The sequence below is a fragment of the Choloepus didactylus genome, chromosome 15, assembly GCF_015220235.1.
Source record: "Choloepus didactylus isolate mChoDid1 chromosome 15, mChoDid1.pri, whole genome shotgun sequence".
Lineage (NCBI taxonomy): Eukaryota > Metazoa > Chordata > Mammalia > Pilosa > Megalonychidae > Choloepus > Choloepus didactylus.
The window spans coordinates 10360187-10379544 of record NC_051321.1 but is presented as its reverse complement, the minus strand read 5'-3'; the positions used below and the strand labels follow the sequence as shown (position 1 = coordinate 10379544).

The 19358-nt window shown below is 37.3% G+C and overlaps 1 protein-coding gene and 1 pseudogene across 3 annotated transcripts in view; one reads left to right on the top strand and one right to left on the bottom strand.

Moving 5' to 3' along the window:
- ACADSB (acyl-CoA dehydrogenase short/branched chain) overlaps nt 1-19358 on the top strand; it is a 77231-nt gene that overhangs the window by 30054 nt on the left and 27819 nt on the right. For 2 of the 3 annotated variants that reach the window (XM_037804351.1, XM_037804352.1), the window contains exons 2-6: nt 12219-12378; nt 13835-13935; nt 16391-16597; nt 17103-17273; nt 18000-18125. In XM_037804351.1, the coding sequence (XP_037660279.1) occupies nt 12219-12378; nt 13835-13935; nt 16391-16597; nt 17103-17273; nt 18000-18125 (765 nt within the window). Of the gene's footprint in view, nt 1-6693; nt 6778-12218; nt 12379-13834; nt 13936-16390; nt 16598-17102; nt 17274-17999; nt 18126-19358 lie in introns of those variants that run through there. The other variant, XM_037804353.1, reaches the window with a different exon arrangement.
- Nucleotides 4588-6769, bottom strand: LOC119510653 (annotated as a pseudogene).

Below are 19358 nucleotides of genomic sequence, written 5' to 3'. Positions count from 1 at the left end.
CATCAGCCTTTCCTCAGAGAATAATCTTCAGATTAAGTGTATTGTAGCTGTACCTATGCATTCTATGAAATATCTGATTGCAAACTTCTCTTGTAACACCAATGGAAAAGATGAATTGCATGGCTAAAGAAGATGGAGATATGAGTAAGCAAGGAAGAGAAGTTACAAAAGATTTCAAAGTGAAGCTTGCCTTAATACCCACTCTCCATGGCCATCCACAATTCCAGTATTCAACACTAAACCAGACATTCTTATTTCCCCATACACTTCTCTTTTGGAGAAAATAGCTAAGTTCAGAATACCTATTTTCCCACTGCAGTCATTTGTGCCCAAATGGCATCTCCCCTGGGCTGCTCAGTCCCCCAACCTCAACCTTTGCAAGGCTCATTCCAGTACTCTGTAGAAACTTGATGGGATATGTCAAATAACTGAAATAAGTCAAATAATTACATATAGAAAAAAAAGAAAATAAATCATTAGCTAGCATGATCAAGAATAAAGAGAAAGGGCACAAATAACCAAGATTGGGAATAAGAATGGAAGAATTACTTCTAGATATGGAAAAAATTAAAAAAGAATTATGAGAGAATACTTTGATAAAATAAATGCATACATATGTACATAAAAACACATGTACAAGATGTTCTTGTCTCCAACCTGGATATAATCTAATTTCCATTAACAGAACCAGTAAATACATTTTGATATTTCATACAATATAGTAATGGAAGTTAACACACCACTGCTACACTCAACAGTACAGAAGAATATCAAAAATGTTCAGGGGAAAAAGCCAGGCACAAAAATGAACACAGTGTCTGATTCCATTAATAAAAGTTCAGAAACAAAGAAAACAATCTATGGTGTTGGAGTTCAGGTAGTAGTTACTTTTAGGCAGGAGTTGAGAGTGTTGGGAAGGGGCAGGAGATGGACTTCTGAGGTGTCAGCAATGTTCTGTTTATTGACCTGAATGTCCTCTACTTATGAAAATTCATCAAAGCTGTACACTTAAGATTGGTGCTCTATCTTTACGTATGTTGTATTTTGAATTTTTTAAAATGTCTAAATGTGAATAATCTTTGACCAAAGAATTCTGCTATAGAAAGTTATTGCAAGGATGTAATAGGCCAAATGTGCAAGCTTGTGTTCACAGGATTATTCATCACAGTATTGTTTATCACTAAACAACTCGAAACAACCTTAAGTCCATCAATAGGGGATTGGCTGATTACAGTCTGCTGTATCCATATAGTAGAATGTTATGTAGACATTAAAAAAGATTATGTATACTGTATGATGGTGCTGTGAATAATTGATTGTACACTGTAGATGACTGTAAGGTGTGTGAATATATCTCAGTTAAACTGTATTTTTTTTAAATGTAAATGAACAATGTGGGGAGGAGTGGAATGGGATGTTTTGGATGTTCTTTTTTATTTTAATTTTTACTTTATTTTTTTGAGTAATGAAAATGTTCAATGATTATAGTGATGAAAGCACAACTATATGACAATACTGTGAATAACTACACTTTGAATGACTGTTCTGTGAATATATCTCAGTAAAATTGCATTAAAAAGATTATGTATATCTATAGTCACTGACATAGAAAGAATTTGAAAACATATCAGTTGATGACAGTAACAAAAATAGAACATGGGAGCTTATGTATATAAAATTGAGTTTGTGTGCATACAGAAATATCAGAATGTTCATTAAAATATTAATGGGGATAATTTGGTGGAGTACATTTTCTATGTACATATGTATTATTTTTATAATCAGAAAAATACATTTCTTTTCATTATGGAAAAAAATAAATTGGCCATAGATAAGAGGTTCTAATACTGAACTCTCAATTCAGTTCCACTGGTCAGTATATCTGTCCTTATGCCAGTACCATGCTGTTTTGACCACTGTATTCTTGTAATAATGCTTTAAAGTCAGGAAGTGTGAGACCTCCAACTTAATATTTCTTTCTCAAGATATTTTTAGCTAGTTGGGGCACATTGCCCTTGTAAATCAATTTGATTATTGGTTTTTCTACTTCTGTAAAGTAAGCTGTTGGGATTTTGATTGGTATTGTGTTGAATCTGTAAATCAATTTGGATAGAATTGACATTTAATGATACTTAGTCTTCCAGTCCATGAACATGGTATGTCCTTTCACCTATTTAGGTCTTCCTTGAATTCTTTTAGCAATGCTTTGTATTTTTCTGAGTACAAGTCCTTTACATCTTGGGTTAAATTTATTCCTAGATACTTGATTCTTTTGCTTGCTATGGTAGATGGATTTTTTTTCTTGATTTCCTCCTCAGATTGCTCATACTAGTGTATAGAAACACTACTGATTTTTGCATGTTGATCTTATATCCCACCACTTTGCTGAACTTGTTTATGAGCTTTAGTAGCTTTGTTGTAAATTTTTTGGGTCTTTCTAAATATAGAAGATATATCGTCTGCAAACAGTGAAAGTTTTGTTTTTTCCTTTCCAATTTGGATGCCTTTTATTTCTTTTTCTTGCCTACCTGCTCTAGCAAGAACTTCCAGCACAATGTTGAAAAATAATAGTGACAGTGGGCATCCTTGTCTTGTTCCAGATCTTAAAGGGAAGACTTTCAGTTTTTCCCCATGGTGTGTGATGTTAGCTGTGGCTTTTTCATATATGCCCTTTATTGTGTTGAGGAAGTTTCCTTCTATTCAGAAAGGATGTTTGGTTTTGTGAAATGCCTTTTCCACATCAATTGAGATGATCATGTGGTTCTTTCCCTTCAATTTATTAATGTGGGGTATTACATTAATTGATTTTCTTGTGTTGAACCACCCTTGAGTACCCTCACACAGCTGTGTATCCATCACCACAATCAACTTTTTTTCAAATTTAAGAACATTTTCATTACTCCAGAAAAGAAAATAAAAACAAAAAAGAAAACTCAAATCCTCCCATACCTGTAACCAACCCCCCCATTATTGACTCATAGTATTGGTATAGTACATTTGTTATTGCTGATGAAAGAATGTTAAAATACTACTAATTGTAGTACATAGTTTGTAATAGGTATATTTTCCCCTATATACCCCTCTATTATTAACTTCTAGTTATAGTATCATACATTTGTTCTAATTCATGAAAGAGATTTCTAATATTTATACAGTTAATCACAGACATTGTCCACCACAAGATTCACTGTTTTATACATTCCCATATTTTAACATCCAACTTTCCTTCTGATGACAAACATGACTCTAAGCTTCCCCTTTCCACCACATTCACACAGCATTCAGCACTGTTAATTATTCTTACAATAATGTGCTACCTTCGCTTCTGTCCATTTCCAAACACTTAGGTTCAACCTAGTTGAACATTCTGCTCATAATAAGCAACTGCTCTCTGTTTTTTAGCCTTGTTCTATATATTGGTAACCTATATTTCATGTCTATGAGTTTACATATTGTAATTATTTCAATATGTAATCTTATTGTAGTTCTCTTGGATGTGAGACCACACAATATTTATCCTTTAATGTCTGCCTTATTTCACTCAATATAGTGCTCTCAAGGTTTCTTCAACCCATTTTTTCTTCAACCCATTTTTTTAAGACAGTTTTGTTCACACACCATACATTCTGTCCTAAGTAAACAATTGATGGTTTCCTGTATAATCACATATTTATGCATTCACCACCATCACCACTATCTATATAAGGACATCGCTATTTCTTCCACCAAGAAGGAGGAAGAGTCAAAGAAGGCAGAGAGACAAAAGAAAAAGAAAAAGAAAAAAAGTGACAGCTAAAAAGCACAAAGGGAAAGATAGAATTAAAATAAAGTACAATAAAAGAGTCAGACAGCATCACCAGTGCCAAGAGTCCCATACCCCTCCCTTATATCCCCCTCTTTTAGGCATTTAGCTTGGTATATTGCCTTTGTTACATTAAAGGGAACATAAAACAATGTTTCTGTTAAATATATCTCCCTCATTTTTGAAGGACAGTTTCTCCAGATCAAGAATTCTTGGCTGGAGTTTTTCTCTTCCAGTACCTTAAATATATCATGCCACTGTCTTCTTGCCTCCATGATTTCTGATGAGAAATTGGCCTTAATCTTGTAGTTCCCTTGTATGTGATGAATGGCTTTTGTCTTACTGCTCTCAGGATTCTCTCATTATCCTTGGCATTTGACATTATGATTAGTATGTCTTGGAGTAGGTTCATTAGGTCTGTTAGTCATTGTGCTTCTTGGATGTGTATATGTCTCTCATGAGAGTTGGGAAATTTTCAGCCATTATTTCCTCAAATATTTTTTCTGCCCCTTTTCCCTTCTTTTCTCCTTCCAGAACACCCATGATGCGTATGGTTATGTGCTTCATGCTGTTGTTGAATTCCGTGATCCCTTGCTCATTTTTTCCCATTCTTTTCTCTGTCCTTCTGTCTGTGATATTTTTAATGTCCTATCTTCTAATTCAGTGATTCTTTCTTCTGCCTGTTCAAATCTCCTGTTGTATGCCTCTAGTGTATTTTGTTTTGAGCAAAAAGCCAGACTTTTAATTTTCTCTTTATCTAGTTTTGTTGAGGAACAATGGAAATCTTACAGGCCAGATGGTGTTCCCTTTTTCATGCTCCATCATTGAGCTAAGCTTGAAGTAGCAACAGGTTCTAGTATTGGCTGAAAGGTCTTGTTAGTCAGAGTAGACCACGTGGCAACAACTATTCCCTTAACAACATGTGATTTATCTTTTTGATTTGGCTGATCATCTGGCATCTGGTCTCTGCGAGTTATCGATGAGTACTTCAATACTTGTTCTGTAATGTACCACTGATGTGGATCCTTATGAAGCATATCAGAAAGCAAATCCTTTGCTCCATCTGAAATATCATCCCAGTTGCCACCACTCAAAGAGAACTTTCCATTACCTATACACAGCAGTATCTCTTCAGGGGTATCATTGAGGCCACTAGCAATTGGAGTGTAGCCAGCTAGTATCATGTAAAATAGTACTCCTAAACTCCAAATATCACAGGCAGTATCCTATCCCTGTTGCATAAGAACCTCAGGTGCTACAAAATGTGCAGTATGGCACAGAGTTAAGAGAAGTCCATTTTCTTCTTAAAATTGTTTTGCAAACCACAAATCACACATCATAAAGAATCTGCATTGGCTGATTCATCCATGTGTACAATATTACTAGATTTAAGATCATGATGAACAACTTCTTGACAATGAAGATAGCCAACTGTTTTAGTTATTATATACAGTACGTCACTAGCTTCCCATTCTGGGAAGCATTATTGAGAATACAGTTAAGTAGCTCTTCTTTTCATCAAATCTCTTACAAGGCAAATATATCTATTATCATCATAGATATCCCTTAAAGTGATAATGTTAGGGTGTTTTCTGTAGTGCATCAAAATTTCAATTTCTTCTGGGGGGGTCTCTCTTTTGTCAGTGATCTTCACTGCAAATTCCATTTTGTTTTATGTGTGTACTGCTTGCAAACAGAATAAGAACCAATACGAGTATCCTCTTTCAGTTCATATACTTCACTAAATTGTGCAGCATTTCCATTTATCTGAAAGATCAGTAATACATTTGCACTTGTATTAGGAGTGATTTTCTTCTGAAATAGAAGTTGCAACAAAGCTGAATCCTTTGAAGGGTTGATGAGCATTAGCACTGGCTGGCAAACCAGAAGAGTCTTTAGGGGTTTTTGCAGTAAATTCAGGATCAAAATAAAAAGCATCATATGGTTTTCCAGAAGCAGGCTTGAAAAGAGGTCAAACTTCTCTTTTATGTAATTTATTCCAGTCAATATTTGTAAAGAAAGAAGTCTTTTGATTTCTTCAACTCCTTCTGAACCCAATCTATTTGCTGGGTTCCTTTTGAATAACATTCTTAGTAGAGCTTCAGCACTATGGCATTCCAAATTTTGCTTCCAGTATCATATTCATGGTCTCATTTCTGTCTTTGCCTTGAAATGTCAGAGTTATCAGTAAGCATTTCAAACATAAGTATACCATGTGACCACCAAGCAGCACTCTGGGAATGGCCTCTCCTATTTACTACTTCAGGAGCCATGTACTCTACTGTACCACAAAATGAATAGGCCTTCTTTTCTGACTCCTTGCCGAGTCCAAAATATGTTAATTTGATATGTCCTATTTCATTAAGCAAAATATTTTCTGGCTTTGGGTCTCTATATACAATTCCTAATTGATACAGATGATCCACAGCAAGGTCCAGGTCTGCAAGGCAGAATTTCATATCTTGCTCTGTAAACAGAATCTCTTTGGATAATCTTTTGAAGACATCTCCTCCCCTGAGAAAATCCAATATTAAATACCGCTTCCCTTCAGTCTGAAAGGCATAGTGCAATTTGACAATAAATGGATGGTTTACTTCCACCAGTACATCCCTCTCCATCTTTGCACTGTCTTGCACTTTTAAAGAAGATTTTTTCAACACCTTCATTTTATAGAGCGGTCCAGTAACAGGACCAGTTTTCTTCCTGAGAAGAAAAACCTTTCTGAATGATCCCTGACTGAGAACCTCAAGCAATTTGAAGTTCCAGGATCTGCTTTCTCATATCCTTCCTTAACATGATGAGTAATAGGGATTTCTTTAAAGCTTCTTCCTCATGGCAAGAATCTGTTTCTCCCTCTTCCATAGGCTTGTGAACCATTTTAAAACCATTCAAGCCGCCACTGCTCACGTCATTGCCACCAAGGAACACCTCCATGTCTTGATCCCAGGGTTCGTCCTTCAGGAGCATCTGGACAGGTGCTGCCTACCACCCTCATGACCACACATCCAGGCTATTGAGCGTGACCCCCTCCACCACTGCCGTGACCCCCAGCCCCGCCTTTAGCAACCGCTGCCCTAACTGCAGGGTACCTCAGGGACTGGAGCAGGGGTCGCCACCACCGCAGGCTGCTGCTCCCCGTAGAGAAGACGACTCTGCACTGCCTCTCCTAGAGCCACTCAGCTTGTACTTACCACTGCCCCCGCCATGACTGCTGCTCGACAGTCACCCCCCCCATTCCCCCTCCCCACTCCCAGCTCTGTCAGCGTGGTGGCAGCGTTACCTTACAGCACCTAGAACCACCCAGCGGCGGCAAAGTGGCATCACGTGCATATCAACAGAGATTCCCCTGCCTGGGTGAAGGGGGTAGATGGGGAAATGGGGTAGGGGTAGAGGATGCAGGAGACCACGTGGTGGGGAGTGGGGAAAAGGGGAGGGGGTTGTCGCTAGTGTATTTTTAATCTCTTCTATTGTGCCTTTCATTCCCATAACGTTACATTTCTTTTCATACTTTCAAATTCTTCTTTATGCTCACCCAGTATCTTCTTTTTTTTATTTTTTTACATTTTTTGTGCTTTGTTTTTTTAATGCATTTTTATTGTGAACTTTAACATAATACATAACAGTGATAAACTTTCAAAATACAATATAACAAGTAATTAGAAAGCAAATTTCAAAGAATGTCATGGCTCACAGTTCCACAACTTCAGCTATTTCCGTTATTGTAAAATATAACATACGTACAGAAAGGTGTTAACTTTTGATGTACAGCTCAACAAGCGGTTATATAGGTAATTTCAAAAATTGTTATGGGTTACAGTTCCACAGTTTCAGTTCTTTCCTTATTATATAATATAGGATATATATATATATATATATAGAGAGAGAGAGAGAGAGAGAGAGAGAGAAAGGTGAAGACTTTCAAAGCGCAATTCAACGAGTAGTAGAGACAAATTTCAAAGGATGTTCCACCATGTTATTTACCTCCTTCCAGCTGTTCCAACACCCCAGCATCTAAATATATATGTATATATATTTTATAAAGTTTCAGTATTCATAGACATTTATTAAATCTTATCTTGTTTGTTGCTACCCCTTCCTCTCATTTAATCTCTCCATCTTCAGGGATGTCTAGGCAGTGAGCACCCTAACTTGTTTGTATTGAAAGGGGGTGTCAACAGTATGGGGAAGGGGCTGCATCTGATTGTTGTTCTTAAAGAAGCTGTTGCCTCTGGGTTTTAGGACTTGTCTGGCATAGGAACACTCTGGTAGATTTACATTTCTGAGAGATAAATCTTAATGAGTGAGTCTTTTATAGGATCTCAGGTAGGGACCTAGGTATTTGGGGACTACTTTTGGTAAGGGCCTGGCATACTCTGGCCATTTGGGATGTCCAGCTGGAGCTTGCATAAGAGAAACCTCCAGGATAGCCTCTTGACTCTATGTGGGATCTCACAGCCACTGTGATCTCAGCTTGTTACCTTTCTTTTTCCCCCTTTTGGTCAAGTATGCATTTTCAATCGTTCGCAGCCAGGGCCAGGCTCATTCCTGGGAGTCATGTCCCATGTCGCTAGGGAGATTCATTCCCCTGGTAGTCATGTCCCTCATCTGGGGGAGGTTAATGAATTTGTTTTCTGAGCTGGGTTTAGAGAGAGAAAGGCCACATCTGAGCAACAAAAGAGGTTCCCTGGAGCTACCTCTTAGGCATAATTATAGGAGGGCTCAGCCTCCCATTTGCAGCCCTAAATTTCACAAGAACAAGCCTGAAGTCAAGGGCTTGATTTATTAAGTAGTGGGTTCCTAATTTCTCTTAATATATTCTATCCCAAGATAAACAGTCAGTTTCTTACATTGTCTTCACTTATTTGTACCAATGTCTTCTTAATATCCTGTATCTCTTGAGCCATATTTCCCTTCATCTCCCCAAATTTGTTTAGGAGATTTATTTGAACATCTTTGATTAGTTGTTCCAAATTTTGTGTTTCCTCCAAAGTGATAATTTGTTCCTTTGACTGGGCCATATCTTCCTGTTTCTTATTATGCCTTGTAATTTCGTGCTGATGTCTAGGCATCTGATTATCTTGAGTTTACTTTGAAGGTCAGTTTCTTTCTCTTGCCTAGGTTTTATTGTTGATTGGCTTTGTGGTAAGTCTCTTCCTTGACACTTGATTCAACTTATTCTAGACCTTTAGAATTGCCCAGATTAGCAGATTTTTTTTAGCTCTTCTTTATCTGATTCTTGCTGTGAGTTTGCAGTACAATTTGTGAGACTGCACTATTTGTACAATTGTTTCACCCTCAGGAGAAAGCTCCCTTTCCTTTCTTCCTTCTCTGGGAATCTTGATCTGTTTTGTTTGTTTTCATTTTGCCTCTATAATTTTTTTTATTTTTCAATCTCCTTCCATTGCCTCTTGCTGCTTTTGCATGGAGAGCAAATTATGGGAGGAGGGTCACCTCAGAAAGGACTTTCCCAAATCAGTATTTCCCAGCCACAACAGGGCCAGGGACTCACAAAGAGATTGCAGACCAGTTCCACAGAGCCCTGGAGAGAGGGTCAGGAAAGATGCCAAAAAGCCTTTTTGACGGCTCCTCGAAGCTGTGCTTTTCTCTCCTGACCAGCAGATGGAAGTCTTCAGCAAATTTTTCCTGCAGCCCTAAAACCCTGCCTCTTTTAACTTCCATCGCCTTCACCCCTTTTGGAGGCAGCGTTGAAACTATGGCCAGGCCATCCTTGTCCAGGGCAGGCTGAAACCACGGCTTGAAGCCGGGGCCCAGCAATTGCAATTTGCTGATCAAAGGCTGTAATCAGTACTCAGTCGTGCACTCCCCACCCAGTTCTTGGGGAAGAGAGCTTCCATCTCCCTCTGCATCTGCAGCAACCAGCTGGGAACTGGACTAAGGCAGCCAGCCTCAAAAGTGGGGGTGGACACTGGCAGTTGCCACTGAATGCTTTACTCACAGTTCTTTACTGCAATGTCTCAGCCTCTTTGTCCTGCTCTTCCCTGGAAGCTTTGCAGGCCTCTGGAGCCCCAAAGCCATTGTTTCAGACAGTTTCTATCTGTCCACTTCCTGTTTTTGGAGGAGGTTTGAGAACTGCAGCTTGCTGCTCTGCCATCCTCCTCAGATGTCCCCTGATTCGTTCTTCAGTTCATTTAAGTATATATTGAAGACCTACTCCCAGACTCCACCAATAACAACTGAGCAAAGTTGTGCCCCATTCTTTTCTTTCTTCTTCTCCATAATATTTCCACCTTCTCCCTGGTTCTTCTTTCTCTGTGCCTGCTGCTACCGACCTCCCTCTCTCCTTCTGCTACTTAACTGTACTCTTCTGGAAGCCCTTTGCTTCCATTTCTTACCTTCTTCTCCTTTGCCCTTCTTTTTCATTCATTCCATCTGTCTCATCCAGAAGACAGTACCTCACATAGCCCCGTCCTTCTTTCTAGTCCAAAGTTTTCCTGTCCCAACTCTGTCTTTTAATGAGAAAAATAATGTCCCATGCAACTTGCCCTAAACCATCTCCTAATACTGAAAACAAAACAAAAACTAGAAAAATGGAGATGTTTTTCTTCTGACAAGCCAGTGTTTCTTTTTCCCAAATTAATCCAGAGCAAAATGCATTGGCTCCTAGGCATATAATTACAAAGGTTGCCCAGTATGTTGGTAGCAATTATTAACCATGTTTTTAAGCATAGAGTAATAAAGATTAGCAATGTTTTTAAACACAGTGACTCATTTCTTTTATCTTTTCTCTTTTTAACAGTCTTTCAGTATTAGGGATACTAATACTGAATAGGGAAAACTATTCAGAAAACATTGTATTACTCCATTTGCCTCTTAATCTTGCTTCTTAATCTTTGGCTTGGTTTCTTGCCTGTGGCAAGAGGCTGTATCTTGTTGCCCTAACTGGATGATAAGCTTCTCAGAAACTGATGTGCTTTTTCCCTTTGTCCCATCACCAACTCTTAATTAAATGGCCAACACTCAATATATTAAATTTAATAGATACTCGAATAAAAGGAAAGTATTACTTTTTTAACAGCTTTATTGATCTATAATTTACATATCATAAAATTCACTAGTTTCAAATGTACAGTTATTCAGTGATTTTCAGTAAGTTTACAGAGTTCTGCAGCCATCTCCAGAAACCAATTTTATAGAGTTCCCATCACCCCAAAAGGTCATTGTACCATTGGCATGCACTTCTTGTTCCCAACCTCAGTGCCGGGAAGCCACTAATCTGTCTTTATTAACTACTTTCTGTCTTTATAGATTTATCTGTTCTCGACATTACATATGAATGGAATGATACAATATGTGGTCTTTTGCTGTTGATTTCTTTCACTCACCATAATTTTTTAGGTTCAGGAAAATACTAATTATTCATTTGTTTCCCATGCACTGTAATTATATGTAAAGAAAAGAAAAGAAAAAGGAAAATAGAAAGGTGTAGCAAGCATTTAAAATTGGATGGAATCTTTCACCAAAATTGTAGCCGAGTAGAATTGGCATGTTAAAGTATTTGGAAGACTGGGCCTTTCAATAATGGCAAGTAAATCTAGCTGACAGTTTAACTGTCTTATTGTCACTGCTGCTTCTGTCACTACCACCACTATAGTCTTAGTAGTTTAAATAAATCAGAGTTGATGTTTATTGAGCTCTTCCTATATGTTAGATACTATCCACAATTATGTGGATTGTCTCCTTGATCCTCACAACATTCCCAAGAGGTATTATTATCTGTTTTACAGGTGAGAAAACGGGGAGGTTAAAAATCACTTGCCCAATATCACATCGTTAGTAAATAGTAGCTACTGGAATTTGAAATTAGTTCTTCCAAATGCCAGAACCTATTTTCTTAATTCTTGTGTGTACTGTCTCTTACTAATGAGAAGCTGAGAAAAAAAAATAAACGCAAAAGTATCCCTGGAAACCAAAAAAAGCATAGCTGCCAGGGACAGAGATGGGGGGCATTGGGCTCAGGGAGGACCAAGTGGCTCTGCTGCCCTCAGTTGTCCTCGTGCCTCCACAGGTTCCTGCCCACAGAGTGTGCCTTTTACAATGGCCGTTCTTAGGCATCAGTACAGTATTATATTCAGAAGAAGTCAGATGTGAAATACATCTTGAGAATGTGTTCCATCTACAAAGTTGTTGCCTTAATTAGCAAAAGTTAGTTATCAGAGAAATTTGTTTACTTACACCAGCTCATTACTGGATAAAGGAGATAATTTTTTTAACACACTAAGTTGTGTTTATGTCCAAAAGAGAGTAATTGAAAATATGTACCAGATTTAAGCTCTCTTATTTTGGTGATATAAAATATAAGAATGGTTGAAAACTTATATCCAAAGAAAACTGATCTAAAATACCTTTCTTATCTTTTGTTTGTATGTTTCTTCTTCAATGGGGACTATTCCTATAGCTAAGAAGACACTTCCCAACTTGCCTGACTCCTTGGAAAATTCCTCCTCATGTCTTAAAATCTTCCCAGGCAGAAGGTGTACTTAATATAACAAATAATGGATTTCCCTGTGCCCCACTGCAAACATTTACAGAAGAGGAGATGATGATAAAGAGCACAGGTGAGTAAACTTCCCAACTCCATCTCCTGAGCTCTCTGATTTTCTTCCTGTCTTTAGTCACTCATTCATTCAATAAATGTCTGTTTAGTGCCTACCTTGTCCTAAGCACAGGGGAAACAATGATGGGCAAGAAAAAAATCCATGCCTTCAAGGAACTCATGGTCTAGAAGAAAAGGCAGAAAATAAAAGAACTAATGTCAACATAGTGTGGTAAATGTCATGGATATGTGTGGAATGTTTGGGGAGCAAAGCAGAGACCCCCTAAAATTTACTAGGGATGGCTGGCTGGAAGTGGGGAAGGGATGCAATCCTCAAAGGCTTTCCAGAGAGTGATGCCTAAGTTGTACCTTGAAGCGTGAAGAGGAGTTTGTTAGCCAGACATGGAAAGGGAAGACATTCCTGGCAGAGGGAATAGCTTGTGCAGAAATGAAGGAATTCGGAAGCAGTCCTACAGGCACTGACACCTCAATATGGCACCATTACTTTTGTTCTCTTTTCACTGTTCCTGGTATTATAATAGTGAAGGTATCATAATGAATTCCAGATGCATCCAAGACTTTAAAAAAAAAGAGAGAGAGAGAGAAACTGGAAAGGTCTAGAACTGGGATTCTCAACTGAGGACAATTTTAGCATGTCTAGAGTCATTTTTGGTTGTCATAATTGGTCAGGGTTGCTTCTAGCATCTAGTGGGCTGAAGCCATCAGTGCTGCTACATATACTGCAATGCACAGGACAGGCCCCTACAACAAAGAATTGTCAAACCCAAAATTTCAGTAGTGCCAAGGTTGAGAAGCCCTGTTTATACTACCATTCAGCTATTAAAAGGACCCAGTTTTGCAGAGTGATGAAAAAGGGATGGTGTTTGGGAAAAGAACATAATCAAAGCAAACTGGAATTTATGTCAACAGTAACATTGTAATGTGCTTCCATTAAATATAACAAAGGCAATATTAAAAAAAAAAAGACCCAGTTAGATGGGTTGCTCTGCCATAGAAAGATCATCAAGATATATTAAGTAGAGGGGAAAAATCAAGATACAGTTAAATGTGTATCTCATGATTCCTTTGTGTAAAAAAGAGATTTGATGTATATGTATGTATCAATATAGATGATTTTAAAAAAGATTACAAAAGAAACTTAAAATTAGTTACTCTTTGGGGAAAGAGACCAGGGGGCCAACAAGACTTTCATTTTTCATTTTGTGCTTCCTGTATTGTTTGCATTTTTGCAGCATATACATGTATTATTTATTTTTTAATATCATCAAGGGCTACAAAGGGTTAGGGAATTAAACCTTTCTGTATTAAAAAAAAAACTTCATAAATTATATTGTAAAAGAGTAAGAAGAGCACCTATGTATATTTTCATGTATTAATTAGTGAACTGTTATCATCTTTATTCTGTTGACATGACTGTCAATTGAACATAGACTTATCACTATTTCTTTTTCCTGCAGTTAAAAAATTTGCCCAGGAACACGTAGCTCCTTTGGTTTCAACAATGGATGAAAACTCAAAAATGGAGAAATCAGTAATACAAGGATTATTTCAACAAGGGGTATATATTCCTAATTGTCCCAATCTTAAACTTCTGTAAATACATTGCAGGGTTAAAATATTTGCATACTTTTAAATTTAGGGCCTATAATGATAGCATAATGAACTCTTCATTTCCTCATCAAAATGATCTGTGTTGTCTTTTAGATGGAGACCCTAGTTAATATTTATATTCTTAAAGATTTTTTAGATTGAATTAATATTTTAAATTAGAAATACTGTGCTTCTTTAGTAAACAGTTGAAAGCAAAAGAGATTTCTTTAGACCAGTCGTCTCAAATGGGGACAGTTTTGCGCTCCAGGGGGCATTTGGCAATGTCTAAAGGAGTAGAAGCCAGAAATGTTGCTAAACATCCTACAATGCACAGAACAGCCCCCCACAATTATCCAGCTCAAAAGTGTCGAGATGAGAAACCCTACTCTAGATAGAAAAATTCATAATAGTATATCATGTATTCTACCTGAATCCCTGTATATGTGGTACAATTAGAAGCAGAGGTGGTATCTGAATCACATGAACTAAGACAGCGGATTTCAAAATTAAGCCATACAGCCCTTCACATGGAAGCATAAAATTGACACTAGTAGAACTGTTCTGACTGGGGTAGGAGAAGAGGTTATGTCAGCATGGGGGCTCCAAGGAAAATATTTTGACTATCACTGCACTCGTTCACCATCTCTCCCTCCTCTGCATGTGTAAAGTCATGTAGCTAGCTAGATAAAAATAGATATAGATATAGACACAGACATAGATATAGATATAGATATAGATATAGATATATTTAATGCTAAGGACATCACAGAACTAGTACCTGTTATTCAGTGCCCTTGGTTTAAATCTTGCTTATTATCCTGTTTCAAAAAGAACCTTTCCTAGCTAAAGAGTTTTATTTATTTCTGTTTTAAAGAGACCAGCTTTCTGATGCCATGCATAATAGTGATTTTTTCAACTTTCTTTTAGCAATAAACCTCTTGAAAACATGGAATTTTACTTGGAGCCACAGTGGGTCAAACAGAAGCCCAATGTGTAAAACAGATAGTCTCTGAGCCCATTCCTCAGCCAGGCATAATCTTCACTGTGTGCAGAACTTTGGGCTTCTCAGAAAAGCCTTTTGGTTCTAGAGTTTGAAAACCTGTGGTGGTAGTTCTTGCCATCAGGGCCATGTGCAGAGGGATTGGTTGCTTACACCCACTACCCATCTCCACAGGCTGGACTCCCCATGAGAATCTGTTTGGCTGCACAGTCCTATATCAGATTCTTGCAGCCTTACCAGGCTCCTTACTCCAAGAGTCCCAGCTATGTGGTCACCTGCTATAATGGCTGACAAAAACAATATTTCCAATTCACGATAAATTGGTGATGTTTTTAGAAGAACAGTGTCTCTGACAGCTATTCAAGATATGGTAATCAAGTAGTTACCATGGCCTCAGTTTTCAGGCACACCCAGATCCTCTCATCATCCTTCCTGGTTCTTTCACTGTTTCAATCCTTCTCCTTTGTGGTTCTACCTTTATATCAGTAAGTTCTCCTTCTGCCTGAACATAATAACCACAAACAGACTGTAGTGTGGTTCCAAATGTGTCTAGATAAAATGGAGCATTATCCTTCCTTGATTTGACAGCTTTTTTATGCTTGAATTACATGTACACACCTTCTCTTTCTGAAATGAGGACAATTAAAAATGGACTACTATGAAAGTTTCGTATTCCAGACTTGGAAGTAGTTACTGAACAGTCAGATTTTGCTCAGAGTTATTGGAAAGCCTTGGCCAACATTCAGTTGTGTTTACCAGCATGCATTGTGCAGCTTGGCTCTGGCAAACACCACTGAGCACTGTCAGCTAACCATCCTGGACTTGCTAAAATAACTCATTTCCCCAGAAGGAATTGCTAATCAAATATTATCGTGGCCAAAAGAGTCAACGTAAGAAAGTGGAAGAGCCTGACTAGAAAAAGAGCATATGCCAAATCAAACTGAGCTGTAGATGTTCCCACTGGGGCTAGATTACTTTCTTTGTATGTTGAAAGCAGTATAAAAGAGGCGAACCAAAACACCACCCAAAGTCTTCAAGGGAGCAATGACAATTCTTAGCAAGAAAGGTTATTGCAATATAGTTAGGTTGTATGAGATACTTTCTCATTTTCTTATTCCATTCATTTATCCTTCAAAGCATTTTACTTCTCTTATTTTCATTTTGTTAAAAACAGACCCAAAGGAAACAAGTAATAGTTCTAGCATATAATTTCATCCTTTTCAAATATACATAATTTCTGCTATAGACTTTTTTGTGACTTGTAATATAACAAAACGTCCGTATCAAATTAAAATAAAATATACATACAAAAGTTTTTAATTCAGCACGTGTGCTCATAATTTATTTTTGAACTTGTTCTTACGAGAAATTTCCCCATATAAAAATAGCTTTCTTAACCTGCATTTCCTTCTTTTTCCTTTAGTTGATGGGTATTGAAGTCGACCCAAAATATGGAGGAACAGGAGCTTCATTTTTTTCTTCTGTCCTGGTGATAGAGGAATTGGCCAAAGTTGATGCATCTGTGGCTCTCGTGTGTGACCTCCAGAATACAATAATTAACAAGCTGATTAAAAAGCATGGAACAGAAGAACAAAAGGCCACCTATTTGACCAAGCTGTGCACAGAAAAAGTGAGTTGAGACAAGCTGTTGAAATGGATCTTACCTTTTCTAAATTTAGGATATTTTCAGAAGAGATGTAGAATTTACTATTAATATTAGCAATGCTCAATACTGCTAGAAAAATACATTCTGCCTCTCGTTTTCCTCTTGGAATTTTAGAGAATAAACATCAGACAATAAAATTATTTCTTTTTATTCCAATTATATTTTCTAGTTCCTTTGGCAATGATATCCTTTACATTGAGAGGTCTTTCTACTATAATTATTAGAAGCAATTTAATTAAATTTAACCTTAAATATAACTCTTAAGTTTTTGTCTCTTAAACAAATAGTAGGATAAATTTTGGAAAATAATAAATACCTGGATAGAATGCTTATTTTGGTAAGTACAGGCTTTTAAAACTAGCTAAAGGATTGATTTACAAATGTCCGTTTTGCCATAAAGGAGTATAAGAATTAATACAGCTTAAAAATTCAGTTATAATAATCTAGATTTTTTTTCTCACACGTGTAGATTGGAAGTTTCTGCCTGTCAGAGTCTGGAGCAGGTAGTGACCCATTTGCTTTGAAAACCAGAGCTGAAAAAAAAGGAGATTATTATGTCATCAATGGGTCAAAGATGTGGATCAGCAGTGCCGAGTATGCAGAGCTTTTCCTGGTGTTGGCAAATATAGACCCTTCCATTGTAAGTTTGAAACAAAATTACTCCCCCCCCCACCCCCATCTTTTTTCTTTATTTCTTTTTCTTTTCTTCCTTCTGTTTCTTTTTAGGACTTAATCTTACATTCTTCATTCTTCCCAGTGAAAATGTTAGATATGAACTGATATCTTTTCACCTTATTTTTTAATTTCCCAAAATAAATTTTGTTGGTGTAATTATTAATTACATGGAGAACCATTCATTCATTATCTCCTGATATGTTATACAGGAAGTTAGTCTTTAATCTTTTAGAGTTTCAAAATTTCTATTTAAAAAATAAATTTAAGAAAACTATATAGAATATTTTTAAGTATTTTGTTCCACTAGAAAACAGACATACAGCAAAATGGTAGGTACATTTTATCTTTGTCTTTTCTCTAGTGTAACATTCAATTGAATTAAACTGTTAAAACTTTAAAGTATTTAATAAAATTCAATTTAAAACATGGAATATGTGATACCTTGGGGTGACTTAATAATTTTAATAGCCATGATGGTTGCTGAACAAAAAAAAAGTATTGGTAAAGTTCTTGATTTGGGGGATCTAATGTCCTGCAATCATTCTTGTTTCATAAAACATATGTTGTGATTCTGAATCCATTAGTATTTATTACTAAAGTCCATTTATAGTTTCCTTTTAACTTTGAGCTCTTTGGAGGAAAGGAATCTTACAAATCCGAGTGGTAATGATATTTTAAATCTTCTTTTTAGGGATATAAAGGAATTACTTGCTTCTTAGTAGATCGTGATATTGAAGGCCTTCATGTAGGGAAAACAGAAAACAAATTGGGGATCAGAGCATCTTCCACTTGCCCATTAACATTTGAAAATGTTAAGGTGGGTATCTTAGAATTTTCATTGAAAGACTGGTGTGAAATAAGCTTTCCATGGAATCATAAGATTATGTGCAAGAAAGGTGTCAAGATATTAAGTGGCTACAATAATACACGGGAGAGTATTTTATATACTCCTGAACAATATTCCAAGGTTAGGTCATGACCAATTGTACTTGTCTCAGGAGTTTATTCCAAGGGCTAAACCCTTTCTGCCCAGCAGCTGGCCTTAGAGCAAATGCCAAGAAGTAATCCCATTTATACTTTATAATTTAAAGTAACTGCAAATTGAGTCACCACTTCGTTAAGTTTATGATAATCGATTGTCATCCTCCAAAACCCAGCTGTTTTCTGCACAAGCCAAATAAAAAAATTGAATGAAGATGTGATGGGAATCACCACCCCTGCATTTTATAAGTCCTTGATGGTGGCACTAATCTCTGTAATCTCTCCAAGAACATGGTATTTCTTTTGATTTACTATTTTGTTAGGAAGAGGCAGTTCCAGTGGCTTCCATTTGGCCTTTCTTACCCTAACAGCCCCCACTCCTCAAATCAGAGAACCAACATGGTGATTCTGCACGTTACTGAGTATGTCTACTCCAATTTTGCATTCCAGTACTGGGGAGATAACCACAAAATGGGTTCAGAGACCCACTGTGAAATGGACCTGAGTTAAAACTCTAGTGATCACTTTGACCTCCATGAGCTCCTACTCTGACTGTGGACAAGAGTGACATTTTGGGTCTCATGGAATTAGCCAGTTCAGAGCCACTGTCAAAAACTACCCTCAAATGGCTAATCACTTCCTTTTCCCCAGTACACAGTCACCCTGATAAAAGGCCATAGGTCCCTCTGAGGAAAGCTGGGAAGAGGATTAACACTATTCATTTTTGGTAGTATAGCAGGGTCCTTCCCCAAGGGGACCCATCCATCCCTTCATTCAAGGGGTTCTGGATCTGTAAACTCTCTCAAGTCTGGGAATTGATTGAGGGGTTGTAATTCTCTGCTTTTGTGACTTGTTTCAGTTTGCTAAAGCTGCTGGAATGCAATATACCAAAAATGGGTTGGCTTTTTCAATGGGGATTTATTAAGTTGCAAATTTACAGTGCTAAGGCCATGAAAATTTCCAAATTAAGGCATCAAGAGGCAGATAACTTCTCTGAGGAAAGGCTGATGGCATCCGGGGTTCCTCTGTCACATGGGAAAGCACGTGGCAATATCTGTTCTTCTTCTTC